Source organism: Lacerta agilis, chromosome 12 (genome assembly GCF_009819535.1).
Source record: "Lacerta agilis isolate rLacAgi1 chromosome 12, rLacAgi1.pri, whole genome shotgun sequence".
Lineage (NCBI taxonomy): Eukaryota > Metazoa > Chordata > Lepidosauria > Squamata > Lacertidae > Lacerta > Lacerta agilis.
In genome coordinates this window covers 19067790-19091449 of record NC_046323.1, presented here as the reverse complement: position 1 = coordinate 19091449, position 23660 = coordinate 19067790, and the positions used below count along the sequence as shown (strand labels likewise).

General features: G+C 37.8%; 1 protein-coding gene and 1 long non-coding RNA gene across 27 annotated transcripts in view; one reads left to right on the top strand and one right to left on the bottom strand.

The window, feature by feature from the left end:
* The first annotated feature begins 3215 nt into the window (after window positions 1-3215).
* Window positions 3216-7932, top strand: LOC117056083. The gene is made up of 3 exons (XR_004427686.1): window positions 3216-3245; window positions 5892-5968; window positions 7843-7932. It is a non-coding gene; the product is annotated as an uncharacterized LOC117056083 (long non-coding RNA).
* Window positions 7933-9389: 1457 nt separating this feature from the next.
* The window catches only part of SATB1 (SATB homeobox 1), a 123056-nt gene continuing 108785 nt past the window's right edge, over window positions 9390-23660 (bottom strand). For 8 of the 26 annotated variants that reach the window (XM_033166006.1, XM_033166028.1, XM_033166005.1 and 5 more), the window contains 3 exons: window positions 14429-14632; window positions 13672-13767; window positions 9390-11126 (listed from right to left, as the gene is read on the bottom strand). In XM_033166006.1, coding sequence (XP_033021897.1) covers window positions 10617-11126; window positions 13672-13767; window positions 14429-14632 — 810 coding nt within the window. In that variant the 3' untranslated portion in view covers window positions 9390-10616. The remainder of the gene's footprint in view (window positions 11127-13671; window positions 13768-14428; window positions 14633-23660) is intronic. The other 18 variants (XM_033166007.1, XM_033166021.1, XM_033166020.1 and 15 more) reach the window with 15 other exon arrangements.

The following is a 23660-nucleotide window of genomic DNA, read 5'->3' as shown; positions in this document are numbered from 1 at the left end:
TCCAGTATGTCACTCTGGAAATGTTTTGTTGAAGACTGAGTATCAGTTCTAAATAAATACAATTGGCCTAGTGAATGGTGGCTTCCCACCTTATTCGCCAAATGAAACCTCATGCTGCCCAAGGTATGCAGGAGCCCCCTGTATCATTTTCTTCATGGGTAGAAAAGCAAGTTGTAATTTTTACTAGACTAGGAGAGCTCTACCACATTGCTTGTTCCACTTGCAAACTCCCCGTCCCTCTCCACAAGAATTGTCTAGCTGAATTGTCTGCCCAATCCAGAAATTGCCCCAGCTTTTCCCTTCTATACTGCATTACTGCAGCCCCATTTTGCATGCCTGTTTTCACCTCTTGCACTTCCACCATCTGAGGCTGACAAATCACTCTGCCTCATGGGCAGGCTCTGAACCACTCCATGTTATCCTGCCTATTCCTTCTCCCACACATTGGAACTACTGGAGGAGGAGGAGGAGGAGTAGTTTGCATTTGATATGCACACGAAAGCTCATACCAAGAACAAACTTAGTTGGTCTCTAAGGTGCTACTGGAATGATTTTTTTTATTTTTTATTTTGTTCTGGCTATGGCAGAGCAACATTGCTACCTACCTGTAGTTGTCAACAGGATTACCATACCCATTGAGTCAATCACCCTTCTGAGAAAAAACCCACCCCACCCTCCCATTATATATAAGGGTCTGGTGACTTCTGTTTCAGTGTATCTGAAGAAGTGTGCGTGCACACGAAAGCTTATATCCAGAACAAACTTAGTTCGTCTCTAAGGTGCTACTGGACAATTTTTTCATTTATTTTGAGTTCAGAGTTATGAAGCATAGGAGATATATAAATGCAAGTAAGTAAGTAAGTAAGTAAGTAAGTAGACACATTTCTGTTATATAAATGGTAGCAGGCTATAACATGACTAATTCTTTCATTAAACTAGTTACAGGTAGGTAGCCGTGTTGGTCTGCCATAGTCAAAAAAATAAAATCCTTCCAGTAGCACCTTAGAGACCAACTAAGTTTGTTCTTGGTATGAGCGAAAGCTTCCTTTCATTAAAGTTGGTGTCATTTTCTTTACAAGCTTTTAAGAAAGGATTTGCAACTTCTTAAAATATTTGTGGAAGTCTCTCCCTCCCCCCGTAAGATACAAATAATTCCTAGAAAAGGCACAAATAATTTTCTCAATATTTGGCATTGGCTTTAATATGCAGGGTAAGGGACCTCAAGTATATGCTTAAAATAGAATGTGAAAAATATTTGTTTTTCAGTATGAGCTTTATTTCTCAGGTAGACTGCAAGAGATTCTAATTTAAGGACTGATACCATGTGTATTCAAATAACAGGCACTTGGTGTTCTAAAGGACATATGGCATGCATTATTATTATTGGGGAGGAAAGATACAGTGCTGGGTGATTACCTGAGGCAGGTTGAAGAAAGGTTGGCTGCAAACAGTAGTCTGTAATCAAATTGTGGTATTTCTTTAACTGGGGTTTTAATGTGATCAGCTGCCGCCTACCTAGACAGACTACCCCATTAATTTCAGTAGAGACATCAGATCCAGATATGCCCAGTTTAAGCATCTGCAAGGTTGCTGCCTCCAAAGCAGGGTGAGTGGGCTTTGCTCAAGATCTTATTAAGCAATGCTTAGCTGAAAATGTAAAGAAACCAAGTGACATTTCTCTTCATTAAAAGGGGTGAAGAGACCGCCTGTAGGCATAAGAGTGAAAAGCAGATGGTGTCTTCTGTCCATTGCTGTTACTGCAGATATTTGAAGAAGTATATTTCCATTTAAACAGTGTATTCCAAAGAGGTGTAGATAGATGAAATATTGAGGCTGCCGATCAAGTATTGCATGTCCAAAAGGAATGATAGAGTACCAAACTTGGGCCTGGGTTCATGTTCAACACAACACTTGGGCATATTAGAAGTTTTATCTACACCATTCACCCTTGCTTTCTCTCTGCCTCAAATGCCCACCTGCAAAATAGGGTTCATACTGGTTGATGGCCCCACATCTGTGGCATTTGCTTCCCATCCCTGCAAATTTTTAAGTGGGCCTTGAAGACACCTCTTGCACCTGCTGCTTAACACCACTGTTAAGTGATCTGCTGATCTGTTGCTGTTACTGTGCTAGTTGGGACTGTTGTTTTCCTGTGCTGGCTAATTTCACTGGTTTTTCTTAAGGGGGGAAGAGTTAATGTGGAATCCTATAGAAACTTATCTGTGACTAAGTCTCACTGAATTCAATGGAATTTACTTCTTAGCATGTGTGCACTGGATTGTGCTGTTAAAATTTTAAACTCTGTTTTGTATATGATATGTTTGCAGCATTGTGAGGAGATTCTAAAAAAACAACCACCAGTATAAATATGTTAAATAAAAGAAGATAAAGGTTGGAAATCAGTAATAGGGAACACTGAGGGCCACATTCCCTTGTGGGTAACCTTCTAGGGGCCAAATGCCAGCGATAGGCAGGGCGATAGGCAGCAGCAGCAGGAGAAGTAAGAACATATTCCAGACAGGAGAGCACAGAGCAGGGGAGAGGAATGTGGCCTAGAGGGTGCATGGCTCGGAGAGAGTTCCATGGGATGGATACAGAAGTCTGGATGGCTGCATTTGGTTCTGAAGTTCCCCACCCCTGTTGTAAATGATGCTTAGGCTACAATCATGTACTGCCTTCCTTGGGAGTAAGCTGCTTTGCACTAAATGGGACTTCCTTCTGAGTACATATGTATAGGATTGCCCTGGAAATGATTTATAGCAATTTCCTTATATACTAAGTTTAATTGTTTTTGAGAGCAGGGCAAGACAAGAAGTGATAGGCTAGTTTAAGTATTTTATTTTATTTATTATTATTAATCTACTACTAACCTGGGTTCTGGCAACGGGATTAAATTTAACGGCAGCCTTTTCATTTCAAGAAACCAGACATTTACTGGACTTTTCAAAACGAGTGGGAAAGATTGGGGTGGGGGGCTTTTTCAAACAGGAAGGAAAAGCTTGTTGACAGGAAGTGGTTAAACATTTGATTAGTTCTGATGTTTCACCAATGGGAAAACACCCGGGGTGACAAAAACACATAGGATCTTGCTCATTTTCACCAGAGACAATGTGCCCTGAGAGGGCTAGTAGTTAAGGAATACACCAACTGAGAGTCAAGGAAAGCCTCCTCATCAATATAAAAAATTTTCCCTCTCTCTTCTCAGGCCCATTTCTTCAAGCAGGATCCATCTTTTCTAATGCAAGGTAAGACTACATGAAGTTTCTCTTAAATGCTACAGGAAAAGAGCCTACCACTTTTGAGTCATGCAGCAGCTGAATCTTGCATGACACTTTAAAGATTCACAAACACATTGTGGCAGAGATCAGCAAAATCTGTAAGATGCCAAAAGACTTCTTCTTGAAGACCCAGGAAATCATAACAAATTAACTAGCATTTTTGACGCCTTCCCTTCTTTGTCAGCTCTCCCAATTTAAAAATGAAAAACTCAAACTAAGGCAAAGCTGGATCTACTGGAAAAGTTGGGTCTATCTGATATCACTGTAAAATAATAATAAAGACTGCATTTGTATGCCCATTTGCCTGGGAGTAAGCCAGACTGAAAACAATGGGAGTTGGTTCTTAACTTGGTATGTGATTGCAGCATAATTACTAAACTTGATGCGATATTTCCCCTACCCTTTTTAGAACATTAACTATTATTCTTCATTGAACAGTACATCTGGATTTTCCTGGACATTTCAGTGATTCCTGCCCGGACGCTGTTCCTGATAGCTGAATCCTGGGTATTTCTAGGAAATTCTGGATGTATGGCAATGGCAGCTTACCGTACCTCTTTGGTAAGCAGTGGTTATGGCCTGACACTGTGCTTCCCTCACTGCTTGAATGCGACGCACCATTTTGAGCGCAGCACCGCCCCCCTCAGCTGCCATGGAGGCTCACAGGTTCCTGCCAAACCCGCTGATTCAAACGAGCCTATCCATGGCGGCCTTAGGGGGGCATGGCTTGACGAACGGACCTGAGGGAGGCAGGCTTCATTCAGGTCTGCTCAGCAACTATAATTCCCGGCCGACTCTACCCTCCTCATCCAGTTTGGGAAATTCCGGACATATGGCAACACTAACAGTACACTTTAGGGATGGGTCTTAAGCACACCGAGGAGAGGGCGGAAGCAAGGTATGGGATTAGAAGGAGATAAAGTGGGGGACTGGGAAATAGGATCATGGGGGGAAATGGTTCTGGGGTTAGAAGCTGGCAAGAAAGTTCTGGTTGACAACCATAAGCTTATCTCAGGCATCTTAAAAAGTTGTAAGTAGAGGTGGGGAATAAATTAGATTGAGTTTGCATTGAAAGGCCTATTTATCTAATTTGCACCTCCCGAAACCATACGTGAACTGAAACACAACTCTTTGAAATTTAACACTTCTCTAAATTCTGCTGTACAGTCCTCCAGCCAAGTAATGTTCTCCAGCATAGAGTAGTGTGTACAAAAATCTTTACTTTTGTAAAAATAACAAACATGCATTGTATTATGAGGATTTTTTTTTTGCAAAATTATATATGGGAAATTGCACATTAAAAATTGTATAATAGGAAACATTTGTACTAAAATGTAGATAGATGAATTCCCATGACTTTTTAAGAAATCATAAACTGACGTGGAAATGTGAAGAACTAGATTTAAGGGTGGAAAAATGAGAAATAAACTGAGATTGTCCTCTTCATCCATCCATCCTTACTCAAAAGATTCACTCTGCATAACATGCAACATGGATTTCTGAAAGGAAACTTAGCCTTTCCTGCCTCTAACTGAAGATGCTTAACAAAAAAAAAGTTATATATTTATAAGCTCTTTCCTATGAAACTGATGGAGTGACATGCTTCTTTTCAGGATATTGGACAAAGGTGAAACAATGATCTGGCATTAATAAACACCATACATTTTTGTTGATAGGAAGCCAGGTTGGAGGGGGCATCTGAAGCCAAGGTCAAACACATAGTTTCAGACTATATGTAGGTTCTACAGTTTAACCTGTTGCCCACCATGTGAAATAACCAAGGATATCACTGTACAGTTTGAGCCTTAAACTTCAAGCAGTTGGGACTTAGTATAGTCATGTGATGCTGGGGAAAGTGCAATGTGTACATGGCTAATACAGGTCAATGCAAAATCAAACTGTGAGCAATTGAGTAATGGATTTGGGATGGAAGACTAATAGGGGCAATGGAAATAAAATGATCCCAAAATATATTTTGCGGAGGGTACTTTTGACTGGAGAACCAAGCAACCAATCAAACTGCAAGGTTATCCTTTATTACTGTGTCTTCATTCACCATTCTAACAATATAGATTCCCCTACAGACTGTCACTTTTTGCAGGAGGGATTCTATTGCATACTAACAACTTTGGGTTTATGCAATTAAAGCAGATTAAAGTGCTCTGGTGCAACAAAGTCACATTTAAAAACTGCACATTTTATAGTGAGGAAAAATGGCACGAAAATGCACTAGAAAGTGTGGTATAACAATTGGCGGATGGATAATTGATTAATGGATAACCTTCGTGCAAACAAAATCGAAAATTCTTTCTAGTAGCACCTTAGAGACCAACTGAGTTTGTTCCTGGTATGAGCTTTCGTGTGCATGCACACTTCTTCGTGCAAACAAATCAGGATGCAAACTGGATCTAACAACACTCTGCTTCTTTGCATAGTTGATGTAATCCATGTCTTGCATCAACTTTATCTGCATCGGCTGGGGAATATTTTCAAATGTTTACAAATTTAAAAAACCCAAAAGCTTTTTATTGCATAAGTTATAAACAGCATGAACTCATGTTTCTCCTGCTATCTTTTGTCACATCTACACTAAATTTCTGGTTTTCTCAACAGTCCTCTGTAGGCAGTAAGTCTTCAGCAGAGAAGTAAAAAGAATGGTTAGAAATGAAACCTGGAAGTCCAGACAATTGGTGCGTCCCTCTTAACTTTTTCATCTCTATTACTAGTACTTCCCTAATTTCAGTCATTGGCTATGTACACTAAGAAGCACGAATGGGATTCTCACAACATAACTGGGTGGAATAGTTCCTGAACATTTTTGTTTCATATCTTGAGTTATACAAAGGCTAGAGACTTGCTCTTTTTGAAATATGAAAGCTAGGAATCTAGGCCAGCTGTTGGTGCTAATAGGCGCTGGGTGGCATGATTACAATCTGGACAAAATATGGCAACCAACACTAAATTAAAGGAACATTTACAAGTAGTTTTTGGTACATTGCATGGGGGGGATCTGTTCCAAAGGAAAAAAGCCAAAAATCCCACTGGGAATTCCCAAACTTTTGGGTGCACTTAAAAGTAGCTCCTTGGATCCCAGCCATACAATGCAGCTCATAAAATCTTCCAAGCAATTGTTCTGAAATCACTCATTGCAGAAAGCCAAAAATTAAGGCACTCTTGTCTTATGTCAAAATCAATAAGATTATCATCAAACGAATCTTATCATTCACAACTGGAACTGTGAGTATCTGCTATGTCATTACTGTGTTAATTATTTAGAAACAGAATCAAATCAGAATAATACAAGATACATCCATAGTTCTCACCCTTCAAGGCCATTAGGACAGAATGTGACTTTCTGTCATTTATCCACTTTAATGCTGTCAAACACTAGCCAGGGTGTTATGCGAAATTTTGAACTCATGATAATATGCAGAAGCTGTAAGCTAACCTTCACATGCAAAAACTGGAATTGCTTCAGTATTGATGCTATAGTATCTAGTCGCATATGTGAGAAAAGAAAGCGTGAGCCTAGTGGCACCTCAAAGACTACCCTGTTCTATTTTTAAAGAATCTGCTTCAGCAGGATGCAGAACAAATTAATGATATGCAAGAACTGGAAGTTTGCAATGTGGAAATGAAGTACTGCATCTACTGATACTTTATCCTCTCAATACGGATGGAGAGAAATTTGAATCAGTTTGCAATTAAAGCTGAATCTATCAAATTCTCACTTTTCAAAATGAGAACCCAAACAGAGCCATCATTAAAAATTTGTACTTAGCCTTGTTTAACACTGCAGTTCTCCACCCAAACAATGTTTACTGAAATACATATAATGAAGGAATGTTTGCATAAAAATGAACACATTACGTAAGATAGTATTGCGAGAAATTGCTTGTAAAAATGTGTACATTCGTCAAAACAGCATACAAACATTTATTAGGAAAAATTCACACAAAAATGCTGAAGATTTAATAAGATGGCAGATTTACTCCTTTCCCCTATGTTCTGTTTTTAACTGACACTCAACATTTACCCACTCCACATATTGTCTTTTTGATCTCCCCACTTTGTGTTATTTATACAGATTTTTGTATTTCAGCATATCTAAGGAGCCCTACAACTATGTAGAAAATACTCAGTTTGAGGTGGGGAGTCCCATTTTGCTTTCCAGATGATACATACTCAACCACCTGAGATTGCTATTGGTATAATAGTGTTTAGTGCGAAATACTACTGCATGACCATTTATGTACTCCAATGTCTTGAAAAACAAACATAAGTGCTCAAGTGATGCAAATACGTTTGAAGCGGAATGAATTGGTCCTAGCTTTTTGTATTTCCATATAAGAAAGCCTTTTATGACACTTGTTTTCCCACTCATATCTGCCTAGGTTGCTGCTAACTTCTGTTCAGGCTCTGGCTTTTGAAACAGTAGTCATACCCAAAGGAGTTTATTTAATACAGAACATTATCACTTCCAAGAACACCAATAGTTTTTCCCAAGCATAAAATATTGATTCACTGACAAGTAAAGAGCATTTGTTTATTATTTCCCTTCAAGGGCTATTTGAAGCTTGAGTCCACTTAGTCCCGTGCCACCTGCAGACCAATGTTTTACCTTCCAGAAGCCTTCTTACTTCGTGGACTGAAAGTAAGTATTACCTGCTCTCCCATCATTGACTAAATTAGAACTGTTAATTGTCCCTGTCTTTTTCAAACAGACACATACAATTCAATCTAAAACAGTGAGTTTCACTGATACATTTTCTTTAGCATAAATCTGGCATTAGTTTCCTGGTGGACGTACTCAGTTTCCACCAGCTGTTGACCTAGCACCAGTTGGATTTATCTTAATGCAGTGTTTTTCAACCTTTTTTGGGCAAAGGCACACTTGTTTCATGAAAAAAATCACGAGGCACACCACCATTAGAAAATGTTAAAAAATTTAACTCTGTGCCTATATTGACTATAATATAAAGTAATTCTCTTGAATAGGAATCAAATAAACAATTTTTCCCACGGCACACCAGGCAACATCTCGCGGCACACTAGTGTGCCACGGAACAGTGGTTGAAAAACACTGTCTTAATGTACCTGCTTTAACAACAACATTGAAAAACCAAAAGGAAGCAAAACAACCTGCAGGGAAGAAAAACAATTATTGGCAAGCAGAATTTGAAGAATTTTCAAATGCACATTGGGTATTGCATTACACATCTTGAGTTGTCAGACATATTCCTTTCAAAAGAAAAAATGGCAGTGCTAACAAGATGGCAGAACAAGGCAACACTAGCAAAATATAATCCAGTTTTCAATGGAAGTAGAATTTTTCTTGTGTTATTTGCAAAACACATAGTGAAAACGTTTTCCTAAAATACACTTTCTTGAAGAATTATTCTAGGCATAATGCTTGTAATCATTTAAATCCTTTTAGCATGATTACTTTAAATTTCTATTTAAACATTTAATGGAACTCTCAGGCTCCTCAATAAGCTATTTTGGAGAAACATACCAATATTCTTTAGCTTTCTCTTTTGTCTCCCTCACTTCAGCTTTTACAAGCCTCAACATGTAGTCCATATGAAATCAAAACCCTATAATTATTACTTCTATATCACCAGCTTATTAATGTTCATTAAAAATAATCTTGCCTAGTAAGGGATTGTACGTCTTTCCTATTTACTTTGTGACTATTAATGGTTTTTTTAATAAAAAAACCAAAGCAAAACATGTGTATACATTAGTATAAGGAACAGTGTTATCATAAATTCAAATACTGTAAAACAAAACCAGCTGCATCCATTATAAGTGCATTACTGCCAGGAACTGTAAATATGTTTTTGCCTGATAGCCTTTTGACTCAATAATATCCTGCTATCTCTGTTGGGCAGGCAACTTTTAAAACCAAGACGAGACAGGTTATGATTTTCACAGGAAAACTGGGTTTCCTTTAGAAGTATCTGTTTGTCAGATTCATAGTTTTAGACCATTGAAAATAAGAAATAAGGAGGCAAATTGAAGATACCTCTCTCAAGGTGATGGATAAAAGTACCAACATATGTTTTAGGATGCTACTTCTCCAACACATATAAAAGCAGACAAACCCTGTCGTATCATACCATACAAACAATTTTAATTGTGTAGTTACAGTCAATAACCACTCCTAGTCAGAACATTTCTGCTTAAAGAAAATTGTGATACACTTATAAAAACAGCCAGCTGTAACAAAATAACTGGTGTTTTCATAGCAATAAACTCATAAAAAAGAAATACACCTTTATACAGAAAATTTATACAGCTGTAGCTTTAAAATTGATTGTAAACCAAAGGAAGACACATTGCAAACATCAATTATTTTCACATTAATTGCATAAGTTTCTAAGGTGATCTATTAGTTTTATTTACCTAAGCTTATTTGCATGATAGTAAAAATTGCATACAACAATAAGAGTGAAGCTTATAGTATGAATTGCTTGGATAACATAGAGCACTTTTTATAGGCAACTGTGTAAAGCACATTTTCTCTATTTAAAACTTTTAAGACACTTTGTTTTACTGCCCATCAAAATACATTTATAAATAGAAAAAAAAATCAGTATGATAACAAGAGAAGCAATATTACATTTAACGGAAACTTCTAAAAATTAATTACAACATGATGCTGTAGGATCTACAAATAAATAATGGGGATAAAACAGTGTTTCACATTTTGTTTTCAAAAAATCATGTAACAATGAGAATGAGAATGAAAAAGATACAGTGACCTCTTATTTCTGAAAAGAAAACAAATCTGAGTTACGGCAGTGCCATATAATACAAGGCATTTGTTGGCATATGTTAACTTTAAACTGCATCCCACAGTCTATAGTTCTTTTGTAACATACAATAGAGCAAGAGTAACAAACTCTTCTTCTTTTTCTTCTTCTTCTATTATTTAAATAAATGTGAGCTTTCAAAGATCAAGTGTGGAGTGTTAACAGTAATAATTGGAAAATAAACCAAAACCAAAACAATAAATCACAAAAGTAATGCTTGTCTGAAAGCTCTAGAATAATAATAATAAAAAACAACCCACAGATATCATGCTTATTGGATACATCTTGGTGTACCCAGTGAACACAAATTGATATGAAACAATCCTCAATGCTTCATATGTAGCTCTGAAGCAAATTGTAAAATATCTAGTGCAGTCTGCATTATCCTTTTTCAACTTTTGTGCAAGTTTTGGAAGATTCATTGGCCAAACAATGAATAGAGGTTGCTGACAGAACACAGGATGGAATTTTCATTTCATTAGTAAATAGCAGTGACACTGTTGAATAAATACTTTTTCAATCAGTCTTTCAACTCATTATTAATGTCAGTGTTCCCTTCTACAGATAACTCTTCTTCTAATTTTACTGAAAAAAGTGTGTTCGTATTTTTGTCTTGTGCAGCCTCTTCCAAATCCTTAAGCAGCTCTTCTTCCTTATATTCTGCAACATCCACCTCCAAGCCTGAGTTGTCTTTCAGCTTTCCATGGTGCTTGACATAATATCGCTGGTTCTGAAAGAATTTGATGATGGTGTATTTGGGAAGATCAAGTTGAGCTGAAAGAGTCTGGATTGCTTCTTCATCTGGATATAGGCCTACATCTTGTATAAAACTCTGAAGGATGCCCAGGGCTTCCACGGAAATCTTTGTTCGTGGGCGGGTCTTCTGACGATTTTCATCCTCAGATTCAGCTGGTGATGCTACTGTTGGCTGCCTTGGGGGTAATCTGGGGCCTGGTGGTGGTGGCTGTTGCTGTTGTTGTTGTTGCTGCTGCTGCTGCTGCTGCTGTTGTTGCTGCTGCTGCTGTTGCTGCTGGTAGACAAAGAAAACCACACTGACTTTTTTGTTTAATACAAGAAATAAGAAATACTGGTTTCTTTAAAAACATTTAAAGTAACTGTGTTTACCCATACTGAGCTGGGGCAGGAACACTACCGGATCTCCACATGCACTGCCCCATGGGTTTCCATATTTCCTCTACATCTCATTCTTTCTCCCTACCTTTCCCATACAGATTCTCCAGCTCTTGTCTTTTAGCACTACATGTATACCCATTTTGATGCTAACCATAGCTAGCCACAGGTTTGCAAATCCAGTTCCAACTTTTGTTTCCTGCAAACCGTGGTTAATTTAAGATCAGTTCACATGTAATGCTAGCCACTTGTGGCACAAATCCTTATAGAAAAATGAGATATAAACTGAATGTCAATAACAGTCACGGTGGGTTCAGTTCACCAATCCAGCTGGGAGTGTGTGTGATGAAATGTATCACGGAGGAATGGCACAAGTCCTTCCCCTTCACAGTTTCCAATTTGAACCAGACTCTATGTCTGAGTAGCTGATTGTATGAAGGTCCGGATTGTGTGATTAACTCCTCTTTGAAGAGTCGTGAGGAGGATGTGAATTTGGCCTCTGGGCTGTGTTGTCGCAGGAAAGTTCATGCCTTTTCTCTACCATATTTTTGTACTGCCAACTAATGTGTGCAGTTGGGCAGCATTAGCTATGAAAAGAGAAGGAAGGGGAATACTTGCAGAGGTAGGAAGCAGCATCAGCTGCTGCATGCAAGAGATCATATCAGGTGTCTTATATATGGTTGTTTCCATGCATTATGTGGGCCATGGGTTACTGCTGGGTACATCAAATAATCACAAACTGAATTTTAATATATAAGCAGCATACTTTTGGAAATGTACATAAGATTAAAAAAGGGGGGGATATGGTATAGCCAAATGTTAACTACTCTGAACAGTATTATCATTAAAGGTTTCTTCAGAAAGCAGAAGCCATGTGGTGTACAATATTAGAATAACTGCCATCTATATCCTTTGTTTCCACTATCTCCATTTAGAAGTTGCATATAAACATCTTCACTTAATCTAATAGCAAATTCATTTCTTCCAGTTCTCATTTTTATTTAGCCAAAATAGAATCAACCAGGAAGAGAAGAGAGAAGTCAGCATTTTTGGGAGAAGCCTAAAATTTGTAACATTACATAAAATTTATGGGGGGGATCACGCCTCCATAAACCGCCCAATGAGGACTGAGGAATGTTATGGTGTGACTGGTTGCCTGGATCGCTAAAGAAGAACACCCTATAGTGTAAAGTTTTACTGGAAATCCTGCTTGTACTTACCTATCCCTCAAAATAGTGTTTTTGAATTATTACTTAGCTATTGCTAATGGCAAAGTGAAAAGGTTCAGAATTTTTTAAAGGAGATACTATGACAAGAGCATCTACGTTTTTTTTTTAAAAAAAACACACAACCAATGACTAGATTGTTATTAATTCCAAAAACTCAATAAAGTCAGAATTACATGAGACAATATTGAAATCCTAAGCATCAGATGAAACATCCGTGGAACTTAAACATATGTAAAGAAGGCTGTGAAACCTGTGCAAATCTAAAGGCAGGGACATGTTTTGTGCATGAGGATGTCATTCAATTTTCAGGCCTTTGAATACATTTAATTAAATGCTGTGCCCAAATTTCACAAGGTGACACTGATGCTGCATATGTATGTATGCACTCTTTTAAAAAGGTCACATATTTTCCATACATAGCCACAAAAGTTGGGAATATGGCACAGCTAATATTGCATGTATGGAGGGAGTTTTATGTACAGCTACAACTTCGTTGGCTACTGCTCACATGCAGCCCAACCTTAACTATGCTTACTTAGCCTAAATCCTGCTAATTTCTATAGGATTAGTAAAATCCATTTTACTAAGAATGCTCAGGATTGAAACTATGAGCATTTGTATAAAAGGTGAAACCATGTCCAAAACTAAGGATGTATGTGGTTGCATAAGCTTTTCCTTTTATTCTCATATTAAAATGCATTAACAAGTGATAAGTGTATGAAAACTGGAAATTTTCAAGCAAGTACAGTAATGTGTGGTTTTTTTTTTAGCACAGACCTTTCTCTCCCTCGCTTTGCTAAATCAAACATTAAGTTTCTCAGCTTTCATCATTTCAAGCAGCCAATATTCCATTGTTCAGTTTGTTTTATCTTTAATAACACAGGTGTGCTTTTTTGGCTTTGTAAATAGTTCCATAGTAATAATATGAATGATTCAGAGTCTTGAGTGTAGTCAGGGGGCAGGGGGCTATCTATTCTTGGAAAAGAAGGGGGAAAGTGAAAGGCTGACCCGCAAGTCTGTCTTTAGTACAAGAGACTTGTACCACCCCCGCCCTTCAAAATTTATTACCAGGGCAGCTTATAATAAAGTTAAGCCTCGTCCATTCCCAGAGAGGCAGTATTTCCTGTTCTGTATTTATATGGAAGGAATCTGTTGGTTCAAGTCCTGAAACCCCTCCATAACTGTCCCTGACACATTAAACTCGTGCCAGCTCACCTGGGGAGCAGCACCCAGCCAAGGTCCAGTGGTCAGCAGGCCAGGTAAGAAAGCGCCTCTATGCTCTCCTTTCCCAAGGTTGGTGGGAGAGGGGCTCTGAAGGAAAAACAAACAAACATTGACTCATCCCAATTTCCAAACTGGGGGCAAGTGGGATGAAGAATTTGGGGCTGGAACTCCTCCCACGATTTTCACTTAAATGAAACATTGTCAATTGCATCAGCTGGACTTTTATTTCAACATTATGGCACCTAGTATATTTACGTCCTCCACATTTATAAATCATTGCCACAAGTAAGAGGTATGCATGCACACCAGTTATTTTTTTTAAGCATCGCTATCTGCAGCTCCTGCAATTGTGGGTGCAAGAGCTACTGAAAAGACGAAGGAAATGCCTGAAGTACATGCATATTACTTTGTGAATATCCAGTTTTGGCAACTCTTGCACCTTCCCAGCTCGTTTTTAAAAAAAGAAGTTTAAAAAACTGGAACTAACGTGGAGGAACTACTGATCAGGAAACACTAAAATTAATTCTAGTGTACTATGTACACATGCTTCTGTATTGCACAAAAAGTCAAGCATTCAACTAAAGGTGAACAATGGCAGGTTTTAATTCTGAAATAATCTTATTCATACTAAAACTCTTCTATTTAATAGAGCAGAAACAGAAGGAATTTTTTCCTTTTCAAGATAAACTAGGTTTCGTTGTTGTTGTTGTTCTTATTCTTAACACTGAATAGGCAAAGGTAAACCAACCTGAATCTGCTCTGCTGGAACGTGGATAATGTGGGAAGGCCTGTCGCCATGGTGATGAACTGCATTGCTTTCTTGTTCATAAATGGCATCTCGTTCAGGCTGAGGAAGACTGAGGAATCTCCGGATCATTGACAGATTCTCCCACAGGGTTCTATTCTCAGGTGAAGGATCTTCTTTCCAGCGCAAGAGTTCACAGAGCCATCCCTTGAGATAATATCAAAATATTAGACCACTTTAACAAGAAACCATGTCCATGCATACACTTTCCTTAGAAGGAAACAGGATGAATGCAGGCATAGCTTACACCTTGGAGTGGCCTTATAACTCCATAATCTGATAAGAACAACAACAGTAAGCCACTTTGACAGTAAACTATCAAGAAAGCCAACTTTTGGAATAATAACCTAGCTTATATTAAACAGATCCCTTGTACCCCCTACCACACAAAGCAGCAATGCATCATATATTTCAAATATATGAGAAAGGATTCTCAGTCCACTACTGTATTGTGTCTCTGCAGTTGATCTTCCTTTATGTAAGCCCATCTGAGGGCATAAAAAGAGCATTTTGGTAGCATGCATGTTACGTGTTATTTTCACTGTTATTATTTTTTTAAAGGAATACTAGTGATATTTTTCTTACTTAGAATAAGAGAGAGCTTCATTCATCTATTTTGACTATATAAACCTGGCTCACATAAATCTTATGATGCAGAAGTTTCCTAATGTCCTTTTGAAAGAGAACAATCCTTTGAAATAACATCATTGAGCAAGATAGCTTCATTCTTGCTCATGTGCTCAGGTAGCTCTGCAGACAGAACTGAAACCTGTTGACAAATCTTTTACCGAATTCAGAGTCTTCTGGTTTCAAAATTAAACTCACGATTTTATGTATGATATGAAAAAGACCACACTCTTCTCCATATCACAGCACATACAAACGGTCTATAAAAGCACCTGCTCTAACCCAGGCATGTTCTAGGGAAAAGCAGGCTTGAAAGTATGCCAAAAGATTGTCCCAGGAGAACTGTAGCAAATGCTAATTTGCTTCTAAAATAGATGCACAGATTTTCCCCCCTCAACGGTTTAGCAATTGCCTACATGCCATCTTAAATGATATCTGTGGCATTATTTGATTTTTTTTATTATTGGTTTTAAAGAAACAGGATAAAGGAAACTAGTATTTAGTTCGCTCTGTATGAATACAGGGAAAGAAACAAAATTAGTACAAAATTGATAATTCCCTTTCAGATTTAACTCTGAACTATGCAATCCATACCATTTATTCAAGGGGGAAGGGAAGAAATAAATTATTATTGTTAAATTACTACATTTTATGGTCAAGTAATCTATGGCAGCTTACAGTATAAGAAATTAGGCTACAACATTATAGTATCATGAATATCAAAGCAACCCATAAAACACCATCAAATTAAAATATAGCAAACCAGCAGTAAAATCACTGAAAACCTTGATGGTATAAAATGCTTTTCAGGATCCATTTGAAATAACAACAGAGTAGGACCAAATACAGGTCTTGGGGGTAGGAGTCCCAAAAGTCGTGGGGCCATTTGGCCTGCCTCTGGTACCAACTGACCTGACCTTTTTTAGTGGTAGACCAGAGTACAGGGCCTCTGAAGCGGATCTTAGGGACTGATTGGTTCATATGGGTATAGATCAGTGGTGGCCAAACTCAGCCCTCCAGATGTTTTGGGACTACAATTTCCATCTTCCCTGACCACTGGTTCTGTTAGCTAGGGATGATGGGAGTTGTAGTCTCAAAACATCTGGAGGGCCAAGTTTGGCCACAACTGATATAGATGGTGCTTCAAATAATATGGTCTCAAACTGATATGGGTTCTAAAGGTTAATACAAACATTATGTATAATGTAATAAGATAATATACCCACTATTAGGTAAAGGTAAAGTAAGGTAAAGGGCCCCTGGACAGTTATCACCTGTTATTACCATTCTGGTAGCAGCATTTCGTGACAGTTGACATTTCTGAACACGTAGAGGGCATTACTGTAGCCTGGATGCCACTGATGCATGTATAACTGACACCAAAACCACATTTTCCCGTTAGGGCTGCAATGTTACTGGGGGTTTTTTTAAGCAACGGACAGGTCATAACTTAAATACAACCTATACAATAATGCTTTTGACATGGGGGTGTTGGTATGGCTGCCAGTATCAGCCATACGTCCCACCAAATTGTCAGTAAATAGCCCTTCAAAATCCACACTACATGAGAGACTGTTTGCTATTTCTGATCTTTTCTAGCTTGCGTTGGCTCAGCCACTCCTACACTGAACCCACTCCGTATGCAGGACTGGACACCCTCCTGTTCTGAGTAGAAGAGAGGGGCAAAAAACTTTTCTTTGTGAGCAGGCACTGAAATGGTTGGTGTAGGTGCCTGTTTCCTCATTAACGGGCAAGCTAAGGGTAAGAAGGGCAGTGCTTTTTTTTTTTTAATATGTTTAGGGTTACTCTCATTTTGACTCAAGAAAACAACCATTTTATATTTCAAATCGGGAAAAATAAATACAGTAAATGGACACTGGGGTTAGTAATGGAACTGACGATTCACTGTGCTAGAGAAGAAACTAAAAATCCACAAAATGTTTAGGGGTGTGCGTACCCCCAGAAAAAAAGCACTGGGTAAGGGCATGACCACACCATTTCCTGCTCTCTTGGATGTGGTGGCCATTTTGTTATGCCAACGCCATCCCTGCAATTTGAGTGTCTATGACACACTCTCAAAATTCCCAACATGCCCACTGGAGAAATTTTCTCATTGAACCATTTTACCATTTCTGCAGAAAGCAAGTTGTGGATTTCACAATCTGGTGAAAATCCAGCATGCATCAACTCCTACTGAAATCAATGGGATTTAATAACTTTTCTGTACCATATATGCTACAATCTTTAAAATAGGATAACCAAAGAACAATGAATGGGGATTGCTCTTCAACATACAAATAACAGATCCCAGAGTTGTCATGTCTTGATTTCAAAAATATTAACTGGATTGAGATGAGAGCTAGAGCAGGTCAAAGGTGGGTCCAGGTCAACAACCCAAAACCTTTGTTTCTGAAGTTTATCGGCTCTACAGATCCAAATACTACGTTACCTACATGAATGGATGGTCTCCCTGCACACAGAAACCAAGCAACTCAGAGTAAAAGCTTTCTACCTGACATGTTAGATCTCCAAGGACAGGGAGGTTTCTAATGTGTGGAGGAGGCTATATGCCAGATAAGATGCAGCTTTACTGCTTAGACCAGTGAAATAACAGATGGTGCAAATTTAACATGCATTCAATATTATGAATGGATTCTCCTGAGCTATTTCAAATCATCATTTGATTTCAGTAAAGGCATAACGGACAAGTAAGACAATATTCAATAAAGACATAAGACAGTAATCTCTTTGCTCCCTTAAAATATCTGGTACTTTTGTATCATGAGATACATAAGTATATATTTGCCAAAATCCAAGCAGCTACTCTGTACCTACCAGTCAAATCCCCACCCGGCTCTCTGTCTCTAACATACAAGTCGCCTGGGTGCCGGAGCATTAATAATTTACATGGCTTATAGGTTGGATAGGGTAAGATAAAGGAGATGTGTAAGGATCACCTGTTGCTTGCAATACACCTTGGCATGGCCAGCACATATAAGTGTTCACTAACATTTGACAAACATACAGAAATATCTATTGAATATACACTCTATTGTATGGCTAGCCAGTGGGGTACCCTTCAGATGTTGCTGGAGTAAAAACCCCACAATCTCTCATCAATTTTGTTCTCTAAATCTTGATACCACTTTAGAAGGTGTTTGGTGGGAAGCCACTGTTTGTTCTTTACGGTTATCAAAAATATTTCCTTAAAAAATCTTAGTTGGGGTGCGCTTCACAAGTAATTCCGAAAGGAAGGAAGGAAGAGAAAAAACATTGACTCATTTAGCAAGTATTTTGCTCTTGTTGTCACTTCTGTGTTTTAAGTGCAGACATATCTTTATTAATTACCCATGACTAATAAAACATTTCCAGTAGTTTGCTATTAACCTTTGCCCTGAAATAATACTTCTAATTCCTCACCCCCAAACAGTGTGATAAATTGCAAGTATAAATGCAACTCTCTTAGCTTTTTAAGGGTAGTCCACTAATTTTGAAAGATTAAAATCACCCAATTTTTTGATAAAATTTAAAACTGAAGCCAAAACTTTAAAAAGCCTCTTGTCTCATATTTGATCTTAAAATATGAAATATATATGTATCACCTCACCTGCTTATTTTTCAAAATAACATTCAGATTTCTTGAAATGTTACTAGTAATATATGGTAGGAGGGAACAGCATCATTTAAAAACAAAAATAATAATTTTTAAATGACTAAACATATGTCAACAGGGCTATGCCTTTGTTATCTACCATTTTTTATTCCCGTATTTTCAGAGTACCCCATCACTATCCCTACCCTGAAGACTTCAGAGGAGAAACCTCTCTCAGATGGAATGCCCATGTCAAGCAGTAATTAGCATTTGTCGTGGAATAAAACCACAAATTGGTTCAAACGCTACATACAACAAAACAGAAAATGGAAAAGACATAATGCTTAACATTCTGGGGGGTGGGAATTAGGTGCTTTAAAAATCTACTTATTGCATTTCTTTTTTCATTTGGAGAAACTGGGCAGAATTGTGTGGGTTATACAAGGAAAACTTCATTGCAAATTAATGTCTCGGGACTTGAAAAAGCTTGGCCAAGAGTAGAAACAGTGCCTTGCACTGTGATGCTTAACACTCCCCCATTTTGCCCAGGCTTTCTTGCTGCTTTCTGCTGACTTGAAAACTTTTGCCTTCCACCAAGCTTTTGTTTTACATGGCAAACGCTATTTAGGGCTTTTATCTTCCATGCCCATTTTAATTTTTATATTGGTTTGTTTCTATTGTTGCTTTATTATGGGAACGTTGTGTTGCCATTGTTTTAAGTGGCTCTCTGTGGTGTGAATGCAGTAGAAGGGCGGGCGATAAGTTTCTAAATAATATATATGCCTTTTGCACATCAATTATTACACGTTCAATTTTTTTAAGGAAGGAAAAATCTGTCTATTAAAAGGGAGCACAACACCACATATGGAAGTCTGCCCTTAGGCTTTGTACATACTTTGAAAAAAAGAGTAGAACCTAAAATGACAGTAGGAACATCCTACACTTCTGTGCAGCAAATTTGCCAGGCAGGCAGCATTACACTGCATATAAAGAAGGAAGAAGGCAAAATATAAACATTAGTCACATGTAAATATGTTAGATGAACTTTCAGGATGTTACTACTTTTCAAACTGACGAAGTTTAATTTGACACCTTCTGTTGTAAAGCCTTTGTTTCTATTCAGAATCACGCCTTTAGCTGCTATCAATCAGTACACTTTCTCCCTATTACTTAAGATAACTGGCATGGGCCCTGGGATGAGCTGAAAATGCCATGCAGATGAATTCTGAGATAATATGTTCAAACCTGTTATATACAACACAAATCCTGTAAAGTTATGTATTGTAAACCTACATTTATTGAGAAGTCAAGTTTTAAATCCATCTGCCACAAAGGAAATACTGCTATACACTTTATAGCAGCTGAGTGACATATGCAAGTCTTGCTATAGTAAGCAAGAAAACGGTGAAAAAGAGATAGTTAAGGTTTTTTTTGGGGGGGGTTACATTTTCTTGGGCATTTTCTTACAAAAACTTTTAAAATGAGAGGGATGCACTACAAAAATTACTTACTGGATATAAAAACCCAGTGCTTAGAATATTATATAAATCAAATGTATGTATGAGCTTCTCAAATAATTTATCCATTTATCTTTTTTGTTATTGTTTAATATATAGCATTGTTACATTTTAGACCTCAAAAAACTTAAGCGAGTCTGAATACCAACACCTTTGTTTCCAAAAGGACCACCAAATTTCTTCTTTGTCAAATGAGCAATTAGGTACGGTACAGGTCTAATAAAAACAATGGAGATTTTTTACTGCAAAGTAATTCTATATGCTATAGTAAAGGGAAAAACTTTTGAGTGTAACAACCATCCTAGTGTGAAGTCAAGGGCAAAACTCCCATTTGTCCTGATCCAGCAAAGGAAAATTGCATGTGCACCATTTGTTAGACCATGAACGTGACTGTTAATCGGACACGCATTTGAAAAAGTATGCCTACCCACATTCTGATGGATCTAGCCACCAGAAAATAGCCTTTTGAAGTGCAATGTGAATGCCTCACCCCCTTAAATATAAAGCTCTCTTTGCTTAGGTCTGTAGCCCTATTTTTAACCATTTTAACTTTCCTCCTCTTAACGATTTAGGTAACATTTCTCAGTTTTAAGATCCATACACAAATTCATGTTGCCTAATCTTAACATTCAGAGTGTTGTTTTTTCCTTTCCAAAATTATATATGCAGGAGTATTGTGTTACAATCTCTGGGGTAGAGTATCATAAAAATATACAGTATTAAACGAAATCAGTCTAAATAAGAAGGCTATTTGATACAAACGTTTTAGTGAAAAGCATGAATTACATTTCATATGCAGTATGAACAGGGTTTAAGTACATAATCCATTAAACAGTAGTTCTGAGTAAAAAAGGAATTCAGTCTTGTTGTAGACTAAACTGCGGCACGCATTTTGAATGAGCTCATTGTCAACAACAACTAACTGTAAAGCTAGCAATTTATCATTCAGCAAATAATTTTCTAGTTTTATAAAGAATCAGTAAGTGTTCCTTATGCTAATGAAGACAGTTTTTAATCTGCCCACAAACATGCTAATAGAGGGTAATTTTTCCCATTTACAAAGCTGAAGGCATTCAAACATAATTTTATAGCAATGTTCCACAAACTGGATAAAACGGACTTTTGAAACAATCTAAGCGACCTTATTCATCACCTTTAACAGAAGAATAAAATGAGAGAAGGCAAATTCGAAATACAAGTAAAAAAAAATATTTAAGTCTCATTGCATATCGTCCGGATGATTGCACTAATATAAATGGAAAGCAACCATGTATTTCAGGAAAGTAGAAGTCAATAATGTGTGCTATCTTGGGCTTAGACCTGCAAGCCCTTCATAGTGCAGGAAGGTTGCTTTTGGAAAAAAGAAAGTAAGTCATAATACTTAGAACAATGAGATACATAATGGTGGCAAAAGATTACTGAAAGCATTTTAAATTATTTACTAGGTTAAAAGGGTGAAATGGTACTTTAAATACATCAAATTTCACATCATCTGGGCCATTTTTTGGTGGCAAAGTGGTATTGATCTTTCCAAATGCTTAAAATTAACTATTTCCAGAAGGTCATTATTTGATTAAAGGCATTAAAGTTGAGGGCAAGAAATGATGCACTCTGTCTTCTATCCCATTCAAATAATCATGTAATTTAATCAGAACTACCCCCCTCATGTCCAGTAATAAAAATGTTTGTCTTGATTCCCACCCCCACCCCTTATCTAACATATTAACCCCTTTAAATGCTACAAAGTTCTTAAAACAATCTCTATAGCTAGAGGCTTCTCTATAATAGAATGAAACAATACATGCCAGCAGAAATTGATACAAACACGTCTTCTTGCAATATTTAACTGTATTTTTTATGTGATCATTTTCCTGGCACAGCAGCTTCAAGTCTAACCAGAGTTGGCCTAGTGAAGTTAGCTCGTCATTAGAAGCAGTCATCACTCCTGCCACCACCCTGCTGTAGGTGGGCATTCCCTGCCTAGGGCAAAACAGCTGCAGCTCAACGTTGTCCCCTTGCTGGGAAACAGTGGTGTAGAAGCATGCATAGAAGGGAGCAAAACAATGTGCCCTCCATACCAACCCAATGTAAAGCCACACTGCTTGTCTCGGATCTTCTTTCTAGGACAGCAGCAAGGTTCCAGTCTCTTCTTGCTGTCTCACCCTGCAGGAGGGGCATCTCTCATTGATAGTGCATCTGCTCTGCCTCCTGAAAGTCCCAGGTTCATTCCCCAGCATCTTCAGGTAGAGCTGTGAATATCACCTATGCTGCGCTACATGGACCAATATCCTGACTTGGTATATAAGGCAGCTTCCTGCATTCCTATGGTCACCTGCTACTGCCTCCAAGACCAACAACTGTCAATGGAACATGGATTTTCTGTGATTTTGTCATATGTCTCCATTGCACATTGCTGGATTGGTGTACACATGTAATAAATAATAATAATAATAATCCTGGATTTTAATTTGTACAGCAGGATTTCACATATAGAGACAGATATTAGGCCAGGGTATAGTAACTTAAATCACAGAGTTAAGCATGCAAGGAAAAGGACTGATTTAAATCATTTATTTAAATCAAGGTTCCATTTGAAATGTTCATATCCCTGAATTAAGCAGGCGTACAGTTCGATAAAGATACTGGTTTGCCTGCAAGTAAATCGTTATATGACCCCGGAAAATAATCCAAAACCTTTGCAGTTTATGTGCCTTTTGTTCTGCATCGTTATACAGTATCTATCTAGAAATAAATAAATGTCTACTTGGTGCTGTACGAATTCAAAGATACACTTATCTGAAGGCTAAAGCTGCAAGCCTTTGCACATAGATTTGGAAGGCCACTGAACAAAGTTAGACTTGCTTCTCCAGACTCAAAGTATTCAAAAATGATATTTACAGGGCCAGTTTCTCCATGAGATGCAAAGAAAATGTCTATGTTGTCTGGTTGGTAGTGTCATACCAATTGCCCTATGCAATTAAGATCAGCAGGTGAGACCCACCTTGTTATCCTGCATCCAAGAAGTACTGTTATGCAGCAACCAAGAAGGCACTTATCTCCACTTATGGAATGTCTGTCCCCCCATATGTGACTGATGCAAATTCTGATGAATTTTTGATGCCAGCTGAACTCTCCTATTCCAGCAGGCTTTTAAGGGGGCTTAATCACCTTGCCTTGGATTTTTGACCACTACTGCTGTTATTTGAAAAATTCAAATGAATGAATACACACGATTTGAGACTGGAAAGCTTCAGAGAGCTTAGGTAGTTGGTAGGGCAGGGTACAAATAATAATAATAATAATTATTATTATTATTATTTGTACCCTGCCCATATAATTATTATTATAAAAAGGAAACCACCCAAATATGCTCAGTGAATGGCCACGGTTAGATACATCACATTTCCTGGAACCTATTTTTCTGTGATCTTGCTGGACC